This window comes from Chiloscyllium plagiosum, unplaced genomic scaffold, assembly GCF_037043375.1.
Source record: "Chiloscyllium plagiosum isolate Xiang-an unplaced genomic scaffold, Cpla_swu_hap1 HiC_scaffold_23, whole genome shotgun sequence".
NCBI lineage: Eukaryota > Metazoa > Chordata > Chondrichthyes > Orectolobiformes > Hemiscylliidae > Chiloscyllium > Chiloscyllium plagiosum.
This window is the reverse complement of record NW_028270161.1, coordinates 47,142,392-47,165,824: the sequence shown is the minus strand read 5'-3', so window position 1 is coordinate 47,165,824 and position 23,433 is coordinate 47,142,392. Positions and strand designations below refer to the sequence as shown.

Here is a 23,433-nt window from a genome sequence, read left to right as displayed (position 1 = left end):
ATAAGCCAATCACCTCACTTGTTAATTATTTTCTTATCTGGCCATCCTGCTGTCCTTGTCTGCATTCTTTGTTCCTTGTTTATTACAGCTTGTTCTTTATTCCAATTTCTCTTTTCATACTATAAGCTTTATTGTGAAATGAAAGTTATTTCCTAGCTTAAAACTTTTCTTTAAAAGACCCTCTATATTCATTAAAATCTTAGCCTTAAGTATGCAACATGCTACATGCTACAAGAATTCCACCACCATTTGTATAATGTTCCCCTTCCCTTCCCCCCACCTGCAAAAACAACATTTCTAATCTCCCACAATTCCCCCTTTTTCTTTTTCGCTAACTGTTGTTTTTGCACTTATTAGGTCTCCTTTAAGTCATTTTCTTATGTTCTGCCCTCTTACGCCTTTTGGTGATGAGGTTCACAATATTACATTTTACATTTGTGTTGTTCGTCCCTCGAACTCTAAAAGCATTCTTTGACTTTCTCTTTGTTGCATATCACCTGCTGATTGTAAAAGCATCTGATGATTTATTTGGGTTCCCTCCCCAGGAGATGTCATCAGTCGGCTCATTACCCATTTTAGGACATTGAACCCTACCACCAGACCCACTAATATCAATAATCCATAGATAGCTAGATTGACTAACCATCTTCCCCAAACAGTCAATCTCCAATTCCCCCATTCCCATCCTTTTTCATTCCGGTACCGATTACCGGCCTCCCTTATCTTGGCGATTTTGTCTCACACATGTTTGGAGATATTAGTAATGTTAGAGGAGACCTCAGGTACGTATGTGCAACATTCCTCTCCAATTAGTGCACAGGTACCACCCTTCTCTGCCAGAATATAATCCAGAGCAATCCTGTTCTGAAGGGTCGTTAACCTAGTGGCAATCATTTCGGTCGTTATGGCTGCTACCTGGGATTGGGTTTCGGCCAACGCATCAGCAGTATTGTTGGCCAACTCTTCCAGGGAAGCCGCTAACTTTTGTATTTCTACTCCTGCTCGAGCGGTCCCATACATAGGTATCAAAGTCCAGAGGAGGCGATCTCCTTTGGTTACTTTCCGGGTTACTCGCCTTCCTTCCTGTTTATTCTGAGGTATTTTTGGAGCTCTTTTTAACATCCTCAAGTGGGGAATTATATAGGCAAGGTAGCAGCAGTCACTCCAGCCTTTCTGGCTTTGAAGCAGTGTCTGAACTGGATGGTCCCAGCACCCATTCCCGTTACATCCGCCACTCCAAACCTACTTTTCGCCGGGAATAAATGGGTAGGCCTTTAAGCCACACACCCAATATGTCCCATTCAATACTTGGGGAATGGTCGTGGCAGTGGCTTGGCTGGTGTAGACACAAGATGATTTCCCTAATCGGAAGGGTGCGGTATCATTCTGATTACTGAAACAAGTGGTATTTACTGCTCCTTTCGGTGGGAAAACTCTAAGGCCATCGATAGCACCTCGAGTTTTTGGGGCTGGTCGAGGGAACCATCCCGCAAAGTTATAATTACCCCTTTCAAATCTCCAAGTTGTATCATTTGAGCCTGAGTCACATTGTTGTACATCGTACACTTCTTCTTTGGTAAGTGGTATTACCGTGAGAGGAATTCCGGATTCCCCATGGTGTGGGATCTCCGCACATACCCAACAGTCAGTATGCCCCTTTAGTTTAGCATAATTCTGACATAAAGCGGTAAAATGATTTTTCCCACCCCCCCTTGGCAGCTAGCGCCAATATCGTGACAACATAAAGCTGACTATTCATTTCAGCTCACAACCCTATCTGTCTATTCCCTAATCCTTTAAATACCAGGGAGGAATGAGTCCATGCAACACTTACAATTGTTTTGCGACACAGTTTTTTAACCAATTCTTAATAGTCTCTTATCTCAGTCCATTCTTTTTGCTCAGCTTGACTTTCAGGGGGTTGTCTGTAGGATGTGCTTGCCACTCTGCTGGAGGGGAACGAGTGTCCACCGGGCCCCTAACACGAGTGTGATGACTCCACCCTTTCTCAGCGGTTCAGACGGCTGTTTCAGTAGTCAGGAAGGTTAGGAACGGTCCCTCGCAGCTTGGATGCAGTTTGGTATCTTTCCAGGTCTTTATCAGGACCCAATCACCTGGTCGTATCCGATATACTGCGAACTCAAGTGGAGGTGTCTGGGTCAACAGACCCTTCTTCCGAACGACAGACAAAGAAGAGCCAAATGCCACAATATAGTTCTTTAAAAACTTATCATTGAACTCTACAGTTGGTAATTCCCCTCTTCCACCCAAGAAAGGTAATCCAAACATCATCTCATAAGGAGAGAGGTCTATATCATGTCTAGGCACAGTCCTAATGCGTAGCAAGCCGATAGGTAAACATTTTGTCCATGGTAATTGAGTCTCTAGGACTAGCTTAGACAATTGCTTCTTTAAGATTTGATTCATTCGTTCCACCTGTCCAGAGGAAGGCGGGTGCCAAAGAATGTGGAATTCCCAAGCGATTTCTAATCCCGCCATTACTTCTTGTAGGATCTTAGAGGTAAAATGGCTACCTTGGTCTGAATCTATACTTTCCACCACTCCATATGTTCTAATTATATGTTCTAAAAGAGGTTTCACTACACCCTTCGAGGTAGCTGAGGACATTGAAAATGCCTCCATCCACCTAGTTAGGTGATCCATTAAGACTAATAAGTACTTTTGTTTCCCTATTGGGGGTAATTCTGTGTAATCTACCTGTATTCTACCAGGGTTTCTTCCACCTCTTGGCCCCCCTCTCGTTACTTTCTTATTAATCTTTTGGCAAGTCGGGCATCCTGCGCATAGGGGGCTTGGCTAATGTGTATATCCCTTTACATCCGTACTTCCTTAACACTATGTCACACATGGCTTGGGAGCCCCAGTGACTGCTTTGGAGTAAGGTGGTTAGGATGTTTCTCATGACTGGTTTACTTAATAACTCCCTTCCATCCGGGAGGATCTATCTTCTTTGGGTTGTCTTAGTGGCCCCCATTTCCTGGAATTCCTTTTCCTCTTCTTCCGTGTACACAGGGTTCATGGAAGGGGACTCCACTATGGGCGTGAGAACCTGTACTTGTGTTACTGTATGGCTCATAGCTGCCTCTTTAGCTGCCTCGTCTGCTAGCCTATTCCCTCGTGCTTCTAGAGTGTTCCCCTTCTGATGCCCAGGTACATGGATCATAGCTATTTCCCGGGGTAATTCCAAATTTTTCAACACTTGTCCTACCAACTCTTCGTGTATCAATTCCTTTCCCCGGCTATTGATTAGTCCACGTTCTTGCCATATTTTTCCAAAGGTGTGTACCACCCCATAGGCATACTTAGAGTCGGTGTAAATTGTCCCATCTCAGCTCTCTAATTGTTTTAAAGCTTGGTTTAATGCATACAACTCACAAGTCTGGGCCGACCATGTATTAGGCAACCGGTCAGCCTCAACCATTTGATTCTCGTTACCGTCCACTACCGCAATTCCATTGTGTCTTTTTCCTTGTATTACTCTTGATGACCCATCTATAAACAGTCTGTCCCCATCATGTAAGGGGATATACTTTAGGTCCTGTCTAACTTTAGTTTGATACTCTATGATATCCAGACAGTCATGTTCTAATTCTCGTTTGTCCAGAAGTTCTCCCTTCCATAGGAAAGTAGCTGGATTTAGACAGTGTCTGTTGCTAACACAAGGTCATCTCTCTCCATCAGGATGGCTTCGTATTTTAAGATTCGTGAGTCTGTTAACCATCTCCCTGCCTTTTGATTTAATGTAGTTCTGACTTGATGGGGGGTACTAACGACTAGCGCCCCTCCAAAAGTAAGTTTACGGCTCTCCTCTACCAGTATGGCAGTGGCTGCTACTGCCTGTGTACATTCAGGCCATCCTCTCGAGACAGGGTCCAAGATCTTGGACAGGAAGGCTATGGGCTGCCTCCTTCCACCTCCCTTCTGGGTTAACACTCCTAAGGCTGCTCCATCATTTACTGTCACAAAAAGGTGAAATAGTTTCTCGAGGGAAGGAAGGGCCAACACCGGAGCTTGTATTAAACTATGCTTTAACTCATGTAACCCTTCCCTTTCCTCTTCTGTCCAGTGCAGTCTTTCATGTTCAGATTCTGTCAATTTGTAATATAACCCCTTCGTTTTCTGGGTGTATGCTTCTATCCACAATCTACAATATCCCACCAGCCCCAAGAACTTCCGTAATTCTCGTTTGGTGGTTGGAAGGGGCAGTTCTACTATCCCTTTAATTCTCTCAGGGTTAATGCACCTAGTGCCCTCACTAATAAGGTGTCCCAAGTATTTCACCTCTTTCTCTACATATTGCAATTTATTCCTAGATACTCTTCAGCCCTGTTGCCCTAGGAAATTTAACAGTCTATTGGTGGCTAAACTCACATCATCTCTCTTTTGTCCTGACACTAGTAAATCGTCCACATATTGTAACAATGACATTCCCCGAGGCATTTTATGTTGTTCCAGGACCTGTTCCAGTACTTGCCCGAATAGATTAAGTGATTCTGTGAATCCCTGGGGAAGTACCGTCCATCGGAACTGTTGTTTTCTATCAGTGTATGGGTTTTCCCACTGAAAAGCAAACATGTTGCGGCTTTCTGGGGCCAGAGGACAAGCCCAGAATGCATCTTTTAAATCTATTACACTAAACCAGCTGTGGTTACACGGTATTTTGCCTAGCAAAGTATATGGATTAGGTACCACCAGGTGTCGTGTTAGAACCAATCGGTTCAATGCCCTAAGATCCTGCACCAATCGATAGGTCCCATCTGGTTTGCAGATGGGCAGTATTGGGGTATTAAAGGGCGACATACATGGTTCTAACAGTCCAGTTTTTACCAAAGAATCTAAAACTGGTTGCAGACCTCTACGGCCTTCCAACGATACAGGGTATTGTCTAACCCGAACCGTCTCATCTTCTTGAGTTAACGTAATCACAACGGAGTAATATTTAGATGCCCTGTGTTATCTGCTTTCGCCCACATGTCAGGGCTGATTTGATTCTCTTCACTAGGTGTTAACATAGCCATCGTTACAGTTACTGCACTATCCTCTACCCCAATTTTTAAGCCCAGCAATATAATCAAATCCCTACCTAATAGATTACTTCCAATGTCAGGGATATATAGTAATTGCCCTATCACTTCCTCATCATTTCTTCTAATTAGGGTTGGTTCAAAAATAGGCACCAAGAATTCTTCGCCCTTTTACTCCAGAAACCTAAAGATACTCCTTAGTCAATTTAACACCGGTAGGTCTAAAACTTAGGGATGACCGTGCCGCTCCCGTTTCCATCAAAAATATTGCCTCCTCCCCTTCAGGTCCCACCTTTAAGTTTATCAAGGGTTCCCGGTGGGTCTCAGGAGGAAGGAACCCCTGACTCACCTAATCTTCGTCTAAGGTCATTATGGAAACGGCTTCCCTTTATCATGCTAATTCCGGGCATTCCCGTTTAAAATGCCCCACTTTCCCGCAACAGTAACACCCTGCCTGTTGCCTCCTTTCCCGGGTATCTGACCTTTGTCTTTCATGTCCTCCCCTACCCTTCCTGTTATCCCCTGATCCCAGTCTCCTTTTTGTTATTTCTTTACTGCCTCCACCATCATTTTGGCTTTCTGTTTCTACTTCTCGTCTTCCCTTTTCACATACACTTTCTGTGCCTCACGTAACAGTTCTTCCATCTGTCTTTCACTCCATCCATCTAATGTCTGTAATTTCTTTTGTATGTCCGGCCATGATTTAATTACAAACTGGACCTTTAAGAGTCCCTGTGCTAACGGATTATCGGGATCCATTCCCAAATACTTCCTTGTGGCCTCCTTGAGCCTTTGAAGAAATGCAGAAGAGGTTTCATCCTTCTCTTGTCGTACTTCAAAGGCCTTAACAAAGTTTTATGATCTAGGTGCCGCCTCTTTAATTCCTAATATTACCATTTCTCGTAAATCCCGCACTGACTCCCTATCTATTCTGACATTATTCTCCCAATGAGGGTCAACATTTGGAAATTTCTGTTCTGCTGGGGCCCCTTTTCCCCAACTGGGTGCTTCTTTTCCCATTCCTGTAAAGCCGCTCTCCTAATCATACCTCGTTCTTCCCCTGAAAATAACGTTCCTAAAATTGCCATCAGTTCTCCCCAGGTATATAAATTAGGCCCTAGGAAATGATCTAATTGTTCGGCTAGTCCAACAGGATCCTCTATTAAACTTTTCATTTCCTTTTTAAAGGCCCTAACTTCACTGCTAGTTAAGGGAGTGTTTACATATCCGATTGCACCTTCCCCAATCGGAATCTCTCGTAAGGAACAAAATTTGACATTTTCCACTATCTCTGTCCCTCCTTTACGTGTGGTGGCTCGAGTGATTCTGAGCCCCCTAGGTTCTGCATCTTTTAGTTCAGAGTCTGTTCCCTTTTCTGTGTCTGGACTCGGTTTTACTTCGGGAACTGTAGGCTCGTTCCGGGGAGTAGTATATGGGGGCAGTAAACACGTTAAGGGATCCCATTGAGGCTTCCCTTTTTCATTTTTTTTCAGTTTTTTCCCTGATTCCCCCGTATTTATGGGACATAATTTTACTCCCGCGCTCCCTATCCAACAAGCCGCATAATTGGACTCTTTTTGACTGTATGGTTCTTTTCGATTGACATATATATTAAGATCTTGACACAGCCAATCCTCATTGGATCCATATTTGGGCCAAAAAATACCAGGCGCCTTAATCTAATCCAGACAAAACAACAATAGTTTATCATTGTAGCCTTATCTTTCTCCCGCGTCCGGGTGTTGTATTCCCAATTACCCAACATTTTCCCCAAAGGACTGTCGGGCGGGATATATTCCCCTTTAACATTATTTGCAGATCAATCGTTACACAGGCAACTCCCCGTGCCTCCCATTATTGCTAATTTAATTAATCTTAACGAGGTCCGGTGTCACCTTCTTCCTTCAGGGTCCTGACTAGACACCTTACTCGTCCAATTAATCTGACCAATTATATGCTTTTTTTTTAAGACTTCAACTGTTCTCTATAAATCACTTTTATGTAAGGATAAAAGAGATTAGTTAGAAACTGATAGTAAGGCAGTCAGGACCTGTAAAAAGAACAGGAGTTAACATTTTATTTCATAATCTGTAAAATCCTTAACCTTAAAAGAAATCATGTTAAAATTTCCATAGTAGAAATCAGATTCAAAACAGTCCCGGATCTCAAACTCCAGGGAACAAAGCACAAACATTCAATCACCAACAAACAAATGTGCATTCAAACCGAATCACAAAGGGTTAAACTTTCTACTTGCTGTACAGCTCTTTCTCTCTCTCTCTCTCTCTCACACACACAAAGACATTGTGTCTCACAGACACTTTGAGCTTCCCGTAATGACTCCTCTAGCTTTTGAATATTTTTCTGGACGCCTGGCAATAAGTTAGTGCACCCTCAGTAGCTCTTCAGCTACTAGCCCTTCTGACACGGGCTGTTTTCCATGGACATATGCTTAATTTTATATATCGCCAATTCCCTGTACTTTTGTACACCCTACCACCAAGGCAATACTTAAAGGTCTCTTTTCTTACCTTGGTCTGTGCATAGAGTTACCTGGTCATTTCGGTGCACCCCGTCCTGCGGCAATTCCTGCAGCAAATACCGCTGCCCCCCCGGTCGCCCGGATATATCCTTTAAGACCTTTCCCTACCCGGGTCTTGTGCACAAGAGTCGCCCGACCGAACCCGCCGCGTCTGCCCGCCTTGTTTCCAGGGTCTCCCAGTTCAGATCGTATACGCCCAAACCGCGAATGACAAGCAAGGTAGTCGGAGATCACCAAAATCGGTGAGGTGCACCTCCCCCGTCGTCCCAAGAGTGTCGAGCGGCCGGAGTTTTGGATCCCGGATAAGCCCCCAATTGTGAGAAACAGAACTCACTCACAAATCAATCAGCATGAGACAAAGCCTTGGAAATGAACTATTTATTACAGTCTCGCAAGAACTGGACGCTTCTGTAATCAAACAGAAATGCACACGAAAATAACACATTAAAGCATTCTTATTCAGTTTACAAGTTACGGAATCACACCTCCCTTTTCCCATCCTATCATAAGCCAATTGCCTCACTTGTTAGTTATTTTCTTATCTGGCCATCCTGCTGTCCTTGTCTGCATTCTTTGTTCCTTGTTTGTTACAGCTTGTTCTTTATTCCAGTTTCTCTTATCATACTATAAGCTTTTCTGTGAAATGAAAGTTATTTACTAGCTTAAAACTATTTTCTTTAAAAGACCCTCTATATTCATTAAAGTCTTAGCCTTAAGTATGCTACATGCTACAAGAATTCCATGACCGTTTGTATAATGTTCCCCTTCCCTTCCCCCTACCTGCAAAACAACATTTCTAATCTCCCACAGGCCTGAAAGAAATTGTAACGTAATTCTCTGAAGGGCACAGTCTCAAAACACTCAGTTTAAAAATATATACAGAATTAATCCAAAATTTCAATTTGTATGGCTCAATGAAGCCAATGGACTCTTGAATCTCATTTGCAACATGATCTTGGACCCCTTGATTAAAGAAAACACTATTTGAGCTAAAAGAACTGGGAGTCTTTCCTCTCTGAAGGCAGACAACTATAGTTCTGACTTTTAAAAGATAAAGCTCAGTCTGTTCCTGTAGGTGCATTGACCTGTCCAAAAAATGTAGATTCCAACCAGTCAGAGCCAAGCAATATAAGCCTGTGCCCAGTTCAATAAAAATAGAAAACACTGGGGGTAGTCAGCAGGTCTGGCAGCATCTGCAGCAAGAAACAATTAACATTTCATATTGGAGACGACTCTCACTGTCCGTTGTGGCTTAGCTGGTTGCACTCTCAGTCCTGAGTCAAAGATTTTGGGTTTACATTCCACTCCAGGGCACAAGCACAAACATTAAGGTTGACACCCATCTGCAACGCAGAGGATGAACTGTCAGAGGTGTCATCTTTCGGATGAAACATTAAACTGACATGACCCTCTGCCTTTTTCTGTAGATGTAACAGATCCCATTGCACTATTTCAAACAGTTATCTGTTGTGTCCGGCCCATAATTACATCTAAATTAATATCAGATAAGCAGATTATCTGGCTATTACCACACTGCAGTTTGGGAACATTTATGGAACACAAGCTGATGGCAATGTTTTGATATCAACAGCAATGGCTACGCTTTTAAAAAAGAACTTCATTGGCTGTAAAGTGCTTTGAGATATCTGGCAGCCATGAAAGATGTTGTGTAAATGCAAGTCTTTTGTGTCTTGACTGTAATTTTGCATTGCATCCATTCTAATTTATTTTCAAATGGGGGTGGGTTAGGTTAAAATTCCTCCCCTTCAGTACATGTTGAATGCATAGCATTACAAGGGTAGAAGTGCACTCCAGAGACCGTTTCAAGTATAACTACACCATTCATGCAACGTAATACCTTTAAATGTGTTTGTTCTGTTTTGCTAGGGTCTTGCTGCCTTTTGCATCCCATGGAGTGTTTATAGGAACAGAAGCAGGTTTCTATATCATATCCAGTGATGAATATGGGTTCACAGTTAGGATTGACACAAGTCGAAATGTGCTCATTATGCTATCAAAAAAATATGCGAATCGGACATGTGGACTGTGTGGCAATTACAATAATTTCCCGCAAGATGATTACATAACTCAAGAAGGTAATATACTAATCATTGATGGCCAGTCATCTGATTTTCAAAGAGTTGAGAGTGAAAGTCCACGCTAGTATTTACATGTTTCTAGGGAACTTTTTGAACTGTTGTTTTCCCCAATATGCCTCACAAATATTGGCACGGTTCTCAGTAACCCTTAGAAGTGTTTCGTAAAGGATAAGCCTTTTCGCTTATCCTTTACGAAACCTGGCATGCTCCTGGACATCTTTGCAAATACTGATTAGATTCCCAGGAATGGCCCTGCACTAATTGATGTTTCTGGGACTCTTCTGTAAATACTGGCATTGTCCTGGGACCCTCCGCCAGTGGATGGTGTCAACACGGGAATCTTTGCAAGTATTGGCATGCTCCCTGAAATTCACTGTATAAACAGACAGGCTTTGAAGTATCCACTGAGAGTAGTGAGACACTCATGAATACTTCCGAGGTGCCTTGGTAATAATCGGTACATTCTTAAGAATAATTGGATAATTGCAGATAATTGCTGCCTGGGATCCCTTGAAAATATTGACACCGTCATCGGGTTCTCTGAAAGCAATCACACGCTTCTGAAAGTCCAACCCAAGTGCAAATATTGGAATCCTCTTGGGGAGGTCATAATTGATTTTCCAAAAGACGTCAGTTACACGGTAAGGCATTGTTTTCATAATAAATACTTTGATTTTTCTGGAGGCACCCGGCGAAGATGGGCATTCATGGATATGATGTTCGTCGGTCAAGCATAAAAAATGTAAAGATGAGTCTGATAAATGTTGAAGGGCCAGAGGAGACCCCTGAAAAAGCCCACGGGCACCGCCTTTGAAAACCAATGATCTGAATAACAACTGAATTTAAGTTCACCAAGTCTCGAAAATTAATTTGAAATAAGTGATGTGGATAAAACAAAACTCTAGTCAATAGACACCATGGTTCTACACTCTCCCTAATTAAAGGACAAGTTATCAACAATTTAAAACCTGTAGGGGAATAAACATTAATAATGCTCATCTACTTCCTGCTTTCTTTCTACTCCTTCTACATTGTTATTATATTGTTGTTCATCTTTAAGCATGCTGACCACTTCTGGTGGTATTACTGTAGTAAAACAACATATTTATCAGCACTTTTTAATTTGTTTCTTTAATTTTTCATATAAATGTTATAAAAAAATCTATGTTAAAATGCATGTTGTAGTGATTGTAATGAGGCCAGCCAGGTGGACCTCATAGAATATGAGTTCCCTGATTGGGGCTGGTAACCTGGTTGAATTAGGGAACCCTGGCTGACAGATAAGGACAGGAATGTCAGAGGTTCTGATCACTCTGAGAGCTGGATCTGTGGGAGCTGGACCAGTATTAGGTACCGTGCAAGTGTAAACTAAAGGTAACTTGATGTGGGACACCAGTCTCTGTGGAGTTATTTCACATGTTTTCTTTTTTTTTCTTTCTATAACAAACATACATTAAACTAATTATCAAAATAATTATCAAGTCAACTAAAATTGTAATTTTGACCTGCAATAAACCCAGATTCCTACAACAAGACTGAGATTTGATGACAGGCAGGTTAAGTTTAAATGCAAAGTATCTCAAAATCAGTTTCACCTCAGTTGAAATGATTGTGTTAGGATTAGGCCAATTAACTTTAATAATGTATGCTAGGGCACTTGGATCCAGCCTTAATGATACTGTGAAAGGAACAAAATTTTAGTTAACTAACGCCTTATTATACCTGAGAGCACTTTGAATTTATTATTCAGATAATTAAACTCAAAATTCCATAAATAATCACTGAGAAAATGATCAGTCAGTTTTTATTTGGTGATGTAGATTGAAGGAAAATGCTAGCCAAACATAAAAGGGTTCCTTCCACTTCTTTGAATTTATAGTGAGATCACTTGTATCCACAAAAAATGTCAAATTGGTCTGTGCCACATTTGGATAATGGTGACACTAATGGGATGCCATTACTTCAAAACTCCACCATATTCTATTTCCAAGTTTTAATTGAACTCTATTGAGACAACACTGTAGCTTTAAGAGGTGTGTTTTATCCTGGTTCCTTTTGGAGAGAGAGAGATTGGGGGACAGGTAACAAGCAGTTGATGAGATGATAAATAACTTGTGAAGCCTTGGATGCTTTCCTTAAAGTGGGAACAATAGAAGTGGCCTGAATGGGTGTGGTCAAGCTTCCACCCACATAACCAGGGATATTAGTTTTAGCATCCAGCGGATGCTGCCCACGCCTCAGCAGCGATTCTCTCCCGGCTGCTGTACTCTCACTCTTTTAGTTTTCACTGCATTTTTTCTTCCTGAGCTGCTGGAGGTGCATGTGCAACAATCCTATTTTCTGAATTTGCCTTTTACCAAGGGTGCATTTATACGATGTTGGAAAAGTTGCTGTTTAGTTGTAAAATAATCAATTATTCTGTTTAGTTTTCCAATAGAGTTAAGTTATTCCAAGTTCCTCTTTATTTTGTTATATTTTAACTACAGTGTTTGAATAAATTGTGTTTTATTTAATATTGAGTAGTTTGACCGATCAAATTGCACCTGGAACACAGCACCTCACATTTACCTTTAAAAATGAGAAAAAGTTAGGGTTGAGCCTGCATTCTTAATATAGTTTGAGGGGTCTGGTCTGGTCCATAACACAATCTTCTGTCCTTGAGGCAAGATAAACTAAAGGTGAGACAAAGTAAATTAAGATTAAATTAGTTTGTGCAAGTTGGCAGTTTCAGATTGAATGTATAATTAAAAACTGCAACAACAAAAGAAGAAATTCAAAAGGATGGAAATGAATCACTGAAAAGATTCTGATCATCCTCTTTCCGCTGAACTTTATATGTGTGGGTCACCCAAACTAAATTGCACTCTCCAATGCATTTATTTGAGTTGCCTTTTTGGAGTCATGAAACATTGAACATGTCGTAAATGTTGTTTATAAAAATATAAATCAAATTATTAAATTTAGCGTTATTTTTAAATGGAGATTTTATTGGTCTTTGTTAACAGCCCGAGACTGAAGCACCTAGCCGTGGGAAGTTAAACTTCTTATTCTGATACGTTTGCAGGTTTTCAGATAGAGAACAGTTATGATTTTGCCAACTCTTGGGCAATGCATGATGTTGGGGAGCTGTGCAACAGAGTATCACCTCCAAGCAAGACCTGCAATATGTCTTCTGAGGCAATACAAAATGTAAGTTCAGCCTTTCAAAAAAGATATAGAACATTCAAGCACAAAACCTTTGGTCCATTGTGCCTGTGCCAGCTCTTTAAAAGGGTGATCTGATTATACCCATTCCATTGCATTTTCCTGTGCTTATTTTGTTCCATGCAACTGGAAAATGATACAATAACAAGAATCAGGCTTGTTTATTAATTGCCAGTCAAGGATTGTATTGTCTTGAAACATAAACAAGAAGTGTGCAATTTAATATGTTGAGCAAAATTTACCAAGTTAACTTTTTATCCCTAATTAAATATACCAGTTGATACGGTGGAAATCAGTTCTTACTTACCTCAAAGTGACATTTATGATCTATGGAATCACTTTCAATAAACTTGTTGGTCTGTCATTTAGAAATACTGATCTATATAAACACATAAAAGTAGAAATATTGAAGGAGCAATCTTTGTTTCAAGTTCATTATTGCTTCTAAACTTTGGTCCCCAATATTTTCAAGGTCCACATTATTTTTGAATGATAGTTAAATATTGTTACAGAACCTGGTGGTGATAAAGTTTCTATCTTACTGAAGTGTTTCATCACAATGCTATGATATCTGCATTCTAAACTGATCAATCACTGATAAGCATAAAAGCTTGAAATGAAAAGGAAGTTTGGTGTGTGTATGTGTGTATTTTTGTGTATCTGTGTGGGAAAACATGAGAAAGTTACCTTTCTAATACCTTGAATGTTTATTTGAATATAGAACATGATGGAGAAATGCAAAATGCTCAAAACAAGCAAAGTATTCCAAAGCTGTCATGTCCATTTGGATCCAGAACCATTCATTGCACTTTGTGAGGATGATATATGCCACTGCCCAGAAAACAATTGTCACTGTCATGCATTTTTGGAATATGCAAGGTCCTGTACGCTGAAAGGTTTACTTCTCAATAACTGGTTTACAGCAAGTGATTGCAGTAAGTTGCAAAAAGTTGATTTTCTCTTGTAAACTTCTTAGGATTTTAACATACAACTGTACTGCAATTATTAACTAATTCTTTCTGAGATCTTACATGCTTTCGATTTTACTTTGACATTCCTGTTTCCTTTGACTTGTTTACATACAATAATATAACTTCGAAAGGTCAACAAACTCACACTCATTGTGTTTATTAATAACAGTGACAAAAACAAAAGCAAGAAATGAAATAGATTTGAAAACTAAAATCATTCTGATACAGCTAAATTAAAGCAATTACAGCAGAGATTGTTGGTTTTTGAGAGTTTCTGTATTTTGACGGTAATGAATATGTATAACCAGCAAAACAAAAAAAAAAAGGTTATTAAAGGTTAGCTTTAGTTCCAAACTGTAGATTTTACTAGAAAATATTATCCAAATAAAAATTAGATCTTTAGCGTTAATTCTAAAAATCTCATATATTAATTATTGGGATTAATGCCATATTTTATTTGATTTCTGATAACATACCAAAACACCATTTCCTTAAAGTCGTTTGGTAAGTAATGGTTAGGAGTGATGACTTTCCAGTTTTTTAAAATGCCTCTTTTCTAATGATGTAAATACACATTTTGTTTTAACAAGCGCTGAGTTGTCCGACTGGAATGGAGTATCGAGCCTGTGTGCCAGCTTGTGAACAAACATGCAGGAGTTTAAATATCAATCAGTTATGTCATGAGCAATGCATGGATGGCTGCACTTGTGCAGGTGATTGTTGCATTTTTGCCACACTCTCTTAAAAGTTTATCAAGAGCACAGTATTACATCGTGACCCCAAACATTATGATGCAATATTTGTTTGGATTTCAGATGGGAGACTGTTAGATGGAGATACTTGCGTTTCTTCTTCAGAGTGTTCTTGCATGCATATGGGTAAACAGTACCCCCCTGATTCAAGTATCTCCCAGGACTGCCGCACATGGTTAGTATTGAAACTAAACTTCAATGATCAGCGATGGAAAGCTCACTGTGGGATACATTGAGCTAACTGTTTGGAACGTCACTGGGTATAGCTTAGAAAAACTTGCTCAATCTCTCTTCTGTTCATTAGATTTTTATCTTTGCTAGCACGGCCATCTTAAACCCTTTTGGAGCCAGGTACAGATTAGAGATTGCATCCATGCAAAAGATTTGGAAGATTATATTTAAAATGCACTCTTAAAAAAGGTTAAAAAGTGAATAAATTGAGAATAAAAGTTATTAAATTTGACATTGAGGATATTTTACCATAACTGTGAGAATGAAGAACTGCAATAATTATTTGATAGTTAGTGAAGGGTGAGCTGGTGGCTAGCACTGCTGCCTCACAATACCAGGGACCTTGGTTCGATTCTACCCTCAGGCGACTGTGTGGAGTTTGCACAATCTCCCTGGGTTTCCTCTTGGTGCTCTGGTTTCCTCTCACAGTCTGAAGATGTGCAGGTTGGATGGATTGGCCATGCTAAATTGGCTGTAGTACACAGGCTAGGTTGATTAGCCATGGAAATGCAGGGTTCAGGGTGGGATGTTCTTTGAGGGTCAATATGGGCTGAATGGCCTGTGTCTACACTACAGGGATTCTATGGTCGGCTCAAATCTACTACATTGCAATGTTCCTAATTCCAAGTGTTCGGCATTGCTAGCATTTTTGCTGATTGTGAACATAGCAATAAAGGAACGACGGAAATCCACATTTTTTGGCAGGTTTATAAATTCAAAAGCTGTTAGGACCAGACTTTGCCTTGGCTTACAAGATTGGGATGCAAGGAAATTATTCAGTAGTTTTTCTTTGATTAGAGGCACAGGAGATGGGGGAGATACTAAACAAGTATTTTGCATCAGTATTTACTGTGGAAAAAGACATGGAAGATGTAGACTGTAGGAAAATAGATGGTGACATCTTGCAAAAGGTCCAGATTACAGAGGAGGAAGTGCTGGATGTCTTGAAACGCATAAAGGTGGATAAATCCCCAGGACCTGATCAGGTGTACCCTAGAACTCTGTGGGAAGCTAGGCAACTGATTGCTGGGCCTCTTACTGAAATATTTGTATCATCGATAGTCACAGGTGAGGTGCCGGAAGACTGAAGGTTGGCTAACGTGCTGCCACTGTTTAAGAAGGGCGGTAAGGACAAGCCTGGGAACTATTCAACAGTGAGCCTGATGTCGTTAGTGGGCAAGTTATTGGAGGGAATCCTAAGGAACAGGATATACATGTGTTTGGAAAGGCAAGGACTGATTAGAGATAGTCAATGTGGCTTTGTGCATGGGAAATCATGTCTTACAAACTCGATTGAGTTGTTTGAAGAAGTAACAAAGAGGATTGATGAGAGCAGAGCGGTGGATGTGATCTATATAGACTTCAGTAATGTGTTCGACAAGTTTCCCCGTGGAAGACTGATTAGCAAGGTTAGATCTCATGGAATACAGGGAGAACTAGCCATTTGGATACAGAACTGGCTCAAAGGTAGAAGACAGAGGGTGGTATTGGAGGGTTGTTTTTCAGACTGGAGGCCTGTGACCAGTGGAGTGCCACAAGGATCGGTGCTGGATCCTCTACTTTTTGTCATGTACATAAATGATTTGGATGTGAGCATAAGAGGTACAGTTAGTAAGTTTGCAGATGACACCAAAATTGGAGGTGTAGTGGACAGTGAAAAAGATTACCTCAGATTACAATGGGATCTTGATCGGATGGGCCAATGGGCTGAGGAGTGGCAGATGGAGTTTAAATGAGATAAAAGTGAGGTGCTGCATTTTGGGAAAGGAAACCTTAGCAGGACTTATACACTTAATGGCAAGGGTTGCTGAACAAAGAGACCTTGGAGTGCAGGTTTTTAACTCCTTGAAAGTGGAGTCGCAGGTAGATAGGATAGTGAAGAAGGCGTTTGGTATGCTTTCCTTTATTGGTCAGAATATTGAGTACAGGAGTTGGAAGGTCATGTTGAGGCTGTGGTTAGGCCACTGTTGGAATAGTGCGTGCAATTCTGCTCTCCTTCTTACTGGAAGGATGTTGCGAAACTTGAAAGGGTTCAGAAAAAGATTTACAAGGATGTTGCCAGGGTTGGAGAATTTGACCTATAGGGAGAGTTGAATAGGCTAAGGCTGTTTTCCCGGAGCGTCAGAGGCTGAGGTGTGACCTTATAGAGGTTTATAAAATCATGAGGGGCATGGATAGGATAAATAGACAAAGTCTTTTCCCTGGGGTCAGGGATTCCAGAACTAGAGAGCATAGGTTTAGGGTGAGAGGGGAAAAATATAAATGAGACCTAAGGGGCAACATTTTCACACAGAATGTGGTACATGTATGGAATGGGATGCCAGAGGATGTGGTGGAGGCTGGTACATTTGCAACATTTAAAAGGCATCTGGATGGGTTTATGAATGGGAAGGGTTTAGAGGGATATGGACCAAGTGGGACTAAATTGAGTTGGGATATCTGGTCGGCATGGATGAGTTGGACCGAAAGCTCTGTTTCCGTGCTGTACATCTCTATGACTCTATGACATGAAGCCTATCTTGAGGCTGTATTGCACTGCCCAATTATTTTCCTTTGATCTCCTGCTGCACAATACTGGAACCAGATCTTTTGATTCAACTAATATGGGAATCCAAATTTAATAAAACTATCTTCTCTTTTTGTTTCTTTCAACAAATCTGTATTTTTCTATGTTCATATTTTTATTTTACAGTTTTTGCAGGCACGGAAAATGGGACTGTACCAATGAAGCCTGTCCAGGTCTGTACTCTATAAGGTGTAAATCGTAACAATAACAATCAGATCTGTTTACAAGAGTTCACAATTGAAGATACCCAGTAATACAATATGTAAATAATAACTTGACGTTCGAACAAAGTAGGTTAATCTGCTGGGATGACTCTCCCAATTCTTACCTCTGCACTTTACCTATCCTGCACCTTAATCATCTGCAGACATGTCCAGTTGTAGATAAACAGCAATGAATGTGTTGAATTCTGTCCTGATCTGAAAAAAAAACTATTTTCTAATCAACCTGTTCAGGGACATTATTACACACCTCTGGAACAGGTGGGATTTGAACCCAGGACTCCTGGTTTAGAGGTAGGGATACTACCACTGCACTACAAAGCCAATTCCATGGTTAGCAATGTTCTAAATCCCTCCAGCTGATTTCTTAACAATGGTGACTCAGAAATAGATTGGCAAAAAATATACATTTTGCATAAATATGCCTACCCTTGTGAATTTACATACACAACAAAGTAATCATAAGCTGAAGAGATAAAGCTTCATGCAAGGCTTCACCAAGATATAACTTGCGTGTCTTAATTGCGCCCCAGATCACCTCAGTCAACATCACTGCAGCAAATTTGTGGGACTTGGTGCATTAAAATAGTGACTTCACTTCAAAAACACCTCAATGATTCTAAAGGGTTTTGACTTTTCCTGAGATTGTGATAACACGCTATAAATGCAAACCTTTCTTTATTTCCACTCTCTCATTCACACACTCTACTCATATTCACATATTATTCTGGGATCTTTTACGCAAATAGAGCATTGGTTTAATATCTCATCCAAAAGAACAACATTTCTGGCAATGCAACGTTGCATTGGAATATCTGTCTTGTAGTCCAAAATCACAGACTTAATGTGAAATCACAGTTTCTGCCCCACGGCGAGGATACTAACATACGAGAGATACTGAGTGATAGATAAAAATACTGAGAAGAGAGAAAGCAAGAAGCCATTGTCAAGTAACCAACCTTGGTCTATCAAAATCTGCCAGCTATAGTAACTGAAAGTTATAAAGAAGGAACTGCACCATTTTCATGTCAGTGCTGTTGAGGTAAATGAAGTAAAACGTGCTTGATTTCCAATGAAACACAGCAACTTGGTACTAACCCAAAATTGGATAACATCTTTATGTGTTTTTTCCATTCAGGAGAATGTTTTGTCATTGGACAGTCACACTTTAAGAGTTTTGACGATAAGTATTTCACCTTCATTGGAATGTGCCAGTACTTACTAGCAAAGGACTGTGAAGAAAACACATTTGCAGTCTTCATTGAGAAAGTGCAGGTATAGGAGATGAACAATTGTATTCTATTGAATGTGAAACAATGTCTATGGTTGGCAGCAATGTTCAGTGCTTTAAACTCTCTTCCCTAGTGTGCAGATGACCCAGATGCTGTTTGTATAAGATCAGTTATGCTGAAGTTCCAAGAGCTGGGCAACATGACGGTTAAACTTAAACATGGCGGCAGAGTTTCAGTGAACGGCATGGACGTGCAGCCACCGCTGTATCAAGGTGCACACTTCACTATTACCAATACTAACTATGCATGAAGTTGTTACAGGCTCTGAAGGAAGGAACATTTTCAGTTACTGTATAGTTTCATTAATTGGTTGAAAGAAAAGTAGATAGAGCCACAAATTGCCCAGGAAGGCGATGGCCTAGTGGTATTATCTAGACTATTAATTCAGAGACCCAGGTAATATTCTAGGGACTTGGGTTTGAATCCCATCTTGGTAGATGGTGGAATTTGAATTCAATTAAAATCTAGAATTAAGACACTAATGATGACTATGAAACTGTCAGGAAAAGCTCAAGTGGTTCACTATGTCCTTTAGAGAATGAAACTGCTATCCTCACCTCATCTGGCCTACACATAACTCAGACCCTCAACTGTCCTCTGACAATTAGGGATGCTGACATCCCGTGAATGAATAAAGAGTAGTCTTTTTGATTTATTACTCTTTGCCTGGATTGCTTTCATTGGTTGTTTGAATTTTGGCAAACTCAGTTTCCAATAATATGGGATTCCATGTTTCATAATGACTGGATCTGCATACAGCTCATTTGTCAAACATAGGGCTGACATTGGAAAAGCTGCAAATATCTTTTGTAATACATAGACTACTGGAAGTGTTGCTCACAGACAATGGACCATCGGTTACCAATGGGATGTTTACACACTTCCTAAAGTCATGTGGTATTCATCATATAAGGACAGCTTCATACCACCCATCATCCAATGGTCTGGCAGAAAGACCCTGCCAAACTTTGCAGGTAGGCTTAAAGAAATGGCCTATGGCTTCACTAGATACCAACTCCCAGTTCCTATTTGATTATAGGATCAAACCTTATGCAACTATAGGGAAAGCTCAAAAAGTGTTTTGCTGATTGGGAGAAGAATCCACACCAGGTTAAATCTGATCTTCCTGGACTTGGGGAAGAGGGTGAAACAGTATCAGGAACACCAAGGCCAGACGCAAAAACTTCACTAAACAAGAGAGACATTTTACTTCAGAAAACAAAGTTTAATATAGAAATCATGGGAAAGGTCTTGTATGGGTAAGAGGTATAGTCGAGATGAGGTCAGGCCCAGTGACGTATAAACTTTGGGGTCAGTGTGATGGTCCTGAACAAGCACACAGAGCACATGAAACTCCAACTTGCACACAATGTGGGGCCAAAACGTGCCCAGCTCCTTGACAGCCTTTCCGACAGTTCTCCCTCTCCTTCAAGCGTTAAAAATACCGCAGAATCTGAGATGGGCATAGCAGATGCCGCTGCCTTAACAGCTTTACCTCCTGAACAGGAGAATGAATTTCTTCTGAGATGCTCCAAGCACAGAAGGCACGCCACCCTTATCATAGGCAGAGCTGGAGGAACCTGACCCGATGCTAAAGCGCCCCCTGGAGGAGTTACAAAAAAAGAAGCTGCCTGGAGGGGGAGGGATGCACTGTTTGCAACAAGATTAGCCAGCTGGGCATCATAGAATATGAGTTCCCTGATTGGGGTTGTTAACGTGGTCCAATCAGGGAGCCCTGGCTGGCAGATATAAATAGGTGTGTCAGACATCTTGTTCACTCTGGCTCTGAGGGAGCTGGATCAGTGACAAGGACTTCCCACATGTAAATAAAGGGTGACTTGGTGATGGGATAACAGCAGTCAATCTCATTTTTAGATTCAACAGAACACTCCTACTCTTTCCAAACACATTGTAGAACTAAAAACAACTTATTGAGTAGTCCTTTTTGCTGGCAGCATGTGGCACCAGTTTCTCTGTGGAGGCACGGAAGTTAAAATGGCAGTAGGTTTCACTGTTGCCATTGAAGTCTGATTTATATATTGACTGGATTCTCACTTACCTGCTCAGAAAAGCTAGTACAGCTTATAACTTGCAGAAAAGCAATGGGCTGAGGGATTGGAAATTGGAAGGGTCACTTTGAATTTGTTCTTGCTAATTGGGCAGTGTTAGAATCAGCCTTGTTTTGTGATTGCTGAGTCAGAAAATTTGCATGAGCAAGTATTCCTGATACTGTCTTGAGGTGCTTGTAAATATTTCTCTTGCACAGTTTCTTTTGGAGATTGATGTGTGAGATTGCTGATGAATGTAACAACTAATAGAAACTGGCAAGTCATTGTGACAAATGAATGCCAAGCTATATTTGACTAATCAACTGTAATGGTGCTGGCTGCTGATTGACTCATATTCTGGGCTTTGGATTGACCCAGAAGTCTGTTGCCGCAGCCATTATGACCTCAGTGATTTCTAAGATGGCGCTGATTAGCAACTAGATAGGAGTGTTCCAAACCGTGTGCCACCCTCCTGCTTCTGTTGTGCTCTTTATAAGGTACCATGTTCACTGATTGGGATGGGTGTTGGGCAGTGGGCAGTTTGAAATATTTCCGGCTGATATTAAACCTTCCATAAAAGACATGGGGCCATCAAAGAAAGTGTTTTATGCTTGTAGGTTATACAAGCCTGTACCCAGGCTACCTTTTGCACTTGTCACATGCTGCTTGACTGACTGGTGTGTAAACTAGTATTTGCCATGAACACAGTTGGATGCTAGACTCTTCTAGGCTTCCCAGGTCATCCTCCTGTATTATCTGTAGTAAAGAAATTCATTACCTAATATGATGTCTCTATATTAACCTCATTTTAAAGTAAACACAACTTGGCAAGTGGGGCTCTGATCTGTATCTAATAAGTGAGGTCTAAATGAGGTCTCCTCTTCAACCTGTCATTGTCACCCATTCCCCAAACATGCTCAATGCATGTATTTTACCAACAAATCACTAAGCATGTGCACTCATGCCAACTTCAATATCAGAGCTAGTTCTCAAATTCTTTTAATTTGCTTAGTGTCCGATTTTCTTTGCCCTGTGAAGACAGCAAATAGCATAATATGCATGGACAAGCAGACTTGTTCACTTAACTGTTGCATACAATTAGTACTGAATGATACATTTTCATATGTTCACTGTGTATTTAAAATATTGACAAAACCATGCATATGCAAACTATATGTAATCAAAGTCATAACATGATTCTAAACAGAGAAAAAACATTCAGCTCATACTAACTTGTGCTGACTCTAGGAAAGGTCTCTACAATTAGTCACCAAGCTATTCTTTCCATTTATCGCTTCAATTACTTATTCAACTCCCTTTAGAAAATTATTATAGAATTTGTGGGCACCCCTCTTTTGGTTAGTATAGCCATTTTGTACTGACACATCTATATTTTCTTCCCCCTCATGTTTCGTTTGCTTTTTCCCAATTTCCTTAAATCTGTTTTCTCTGTTGTGCCAGTTGGAAAGAATTTCTCATCATTTACACTATTGAAATCATTCATGATTTTGAACACCTCTGTTAAACCTCCCCTCAGCCTTTTTGGCTATTAGGAATATGAGTCAAGAGTGTGTTGCTGGAAAAGCACAGCAGGTCAGGCAGCATCTGAGGAGCAGGTGAATCGACGTTTCCGGCATAAGCCCTTCATCAGAAATTTCTATCTATTTCATGCAGTGTATCACTCTACTATTTCTGCTATCCATTCTTACTAAGGCCTGGAGACCCAAAATTGGCCAAAGTACTCCAGCTGGAGTTTGACCAGCACTTTATAAAGTTTACCATAGCTTCCTAGCTTGTGTACTGAATAGGTTCTGCCTCTGTTCACAAAGCCAAACATTACACAACTTTCCCCAAAACTTTACTTATTAACATAAGATTTGTAGAAAGTACGCTACAAAACATTTCAACTTGAACATTACAATAGTTGCAAGAAAATCCAACTTGTCCCCATACAGGTTGCTCTCCTTGATATAATTGTAGTAGTCTTAATGTTTGCAAAATTCATTCTGCATCAGGTAAACAGCCTGAGAGGAAAGTCTTTCAAATTGGAAATGACATGGTCTAAATGGTATATAGAAGAAAAATTTAGACAGATATTCCACTCTGAGGTGCTTCAATATATTTTCGGTACTCTCAATTTACAATCTGCATGCTTTGTTAGGTATACATTGCTGCTCAATGAAGTGTAGCTGAAAGGCCTTAGAACAGAACCTGCCCTTATTATGTCTCTGGTCTGTTCCCAGCTTCGATGCCTTCCTCAGCATGTCATCCTGGAACTTTTAATGTGCCAGTTTGGAGTAGCATCTAGCTCTTTGTCTCAAAGACAAATTACGTTATTAATAAACATGTTTGAAAAAATTACAAGGCTTGATTCAAATATTACAGAATTTGTATAAAAAAATTTGTCCCAAAACAGCATGTTGCACTCAATATGATTATAATAGCTGTCACCACTTCTCTGT

At 40.5% G+C, this 23,433-nt stretch overlaps 1 protein-coding gene and 1 pseudogene across 2 annotated transcripts in view; one reads left to right on the top strand and one right to left on the bottom strand.

Moving 5' to 3' along the window:
* Window positions 1–23,433, top strand: part of vwf (von Willebrand factor) — a 120,118-nt gene that overhangs the window by 2,143 nt on the left and 94,542 nt on the right. Inside the window, exons 5-12 of one of the 2 annotated variants that reach the window (XM_087999627.1) lie at window positions 9,475–9,683; window positions 12,751–12,875; window positions 13,612–13,825; window positions 14,452–14,574; window positions 14,677–14,788; window positions 17,537–17,583; window positions 18,773–18,906; window positions 18,997–19,135. In XM_087999627.1, the coding sequence (XP_087855753.1) occupies window positions 9,475–9,683; window positions 12,751–12,875; window positions 13,612–13,825; window positions 14,452–14,574; window positions 14,677–14,788; window positions 17,537–17,583; window positions 18,773–18,906; window positions 18,997–19,135 (1,103 nt within the window). Of the gene's footprint in view, window positions 1–9,474; window positions 9,684–12,750; window positions 12,876–13,611; window positions 13,826–14,451; window positions 14,575–14,676; window positions 14,789–17,536; window positions 17,584–18,769; window positions 18,907–18,996; window positions 19,136–23,433 lie in introns of both variants that reach the window. The other variant, XM_043713571.2, reaches the window with a different exon arrangement.
* Window positions 430–2,097, bottom strand: LOC148145888 (syncytin-1-like; annotated as a pseudogene).